Below are 412 nucleotides of genomic sequence, written 5' to 3' on the forward strand. Positions count from 1 at the left end.
CAGCCCCCCTGCCCCCCCCACGGCTGGCGGCTCCTCCCGGGGCCCCAGCCGCCCCGCAGCACCCACCGGACTTGGGCAGAGGGTACGCCGTGTTGTAGTGCCTCTCAAAGAAGTTGAGAATGGGGCCAGTGACTTGGAGCGCGTACGCGCCCTGGCCCTCGGCGATGGCCTCGGGGCGGCCCCAGATGCGGATCTGGAGGGGAGAAACGCAAAGCTCGGCCACTGCCCAGGCTCAGACCCCAGGGCGGGCGGGGGTGCCCCCTGCCCCCAGCCTACCAGCACGCTCCCCGAGTTATTTTGCACGTAGGTGAACTGGCTGATGATGAAGGCCAGCAGGTAGGTGGACATTTTGGGGGTGGTCTCGAACTTGGTGACATTCCAGATGGTCCCATCGATCTCCTGCTGCCAGGTG

At 66.7% G+C, this 412-nt stretch overlaps 1 protein-coding gene across 1 annotated transcript in view; it reads right to left on the bottom strand.

Moving 5' to 3' along the window:
• Nucleotides 1-412, bottom strand: part of LOC104133715 (aminopeptidase Ey-like) — a gene marked incomplete at its 3' end in the record, with an annotated part of 3796 nt that overhangs the window by 2563 nt on the left and 821 nt on the right. Inside the window, 2 exon segments of the mRNA XM_009647150.1 lie at nt 15-193; nt 277-408. Coding sequence (XP_009645445.1) covers nt 15-193; nt 277-408 — 311 coding nt within the window.

This window comes from Egretta garzetta, unplaced genomic scaffold (assembly GCF_000687185.1).
Source record: "Egretta garzetta isolate BGI_Z169 unplaced genomic scaffold, ASM68718v1 scaffold2119, whole genome shotgun sequence".
In the NCBI taxonomy this organism is placed as follows: Eukaryota; Metazoa; Chordata; class Aves; order Pelecaniformes; family Ardeidae; genus Egretta; species Egretta garzetta.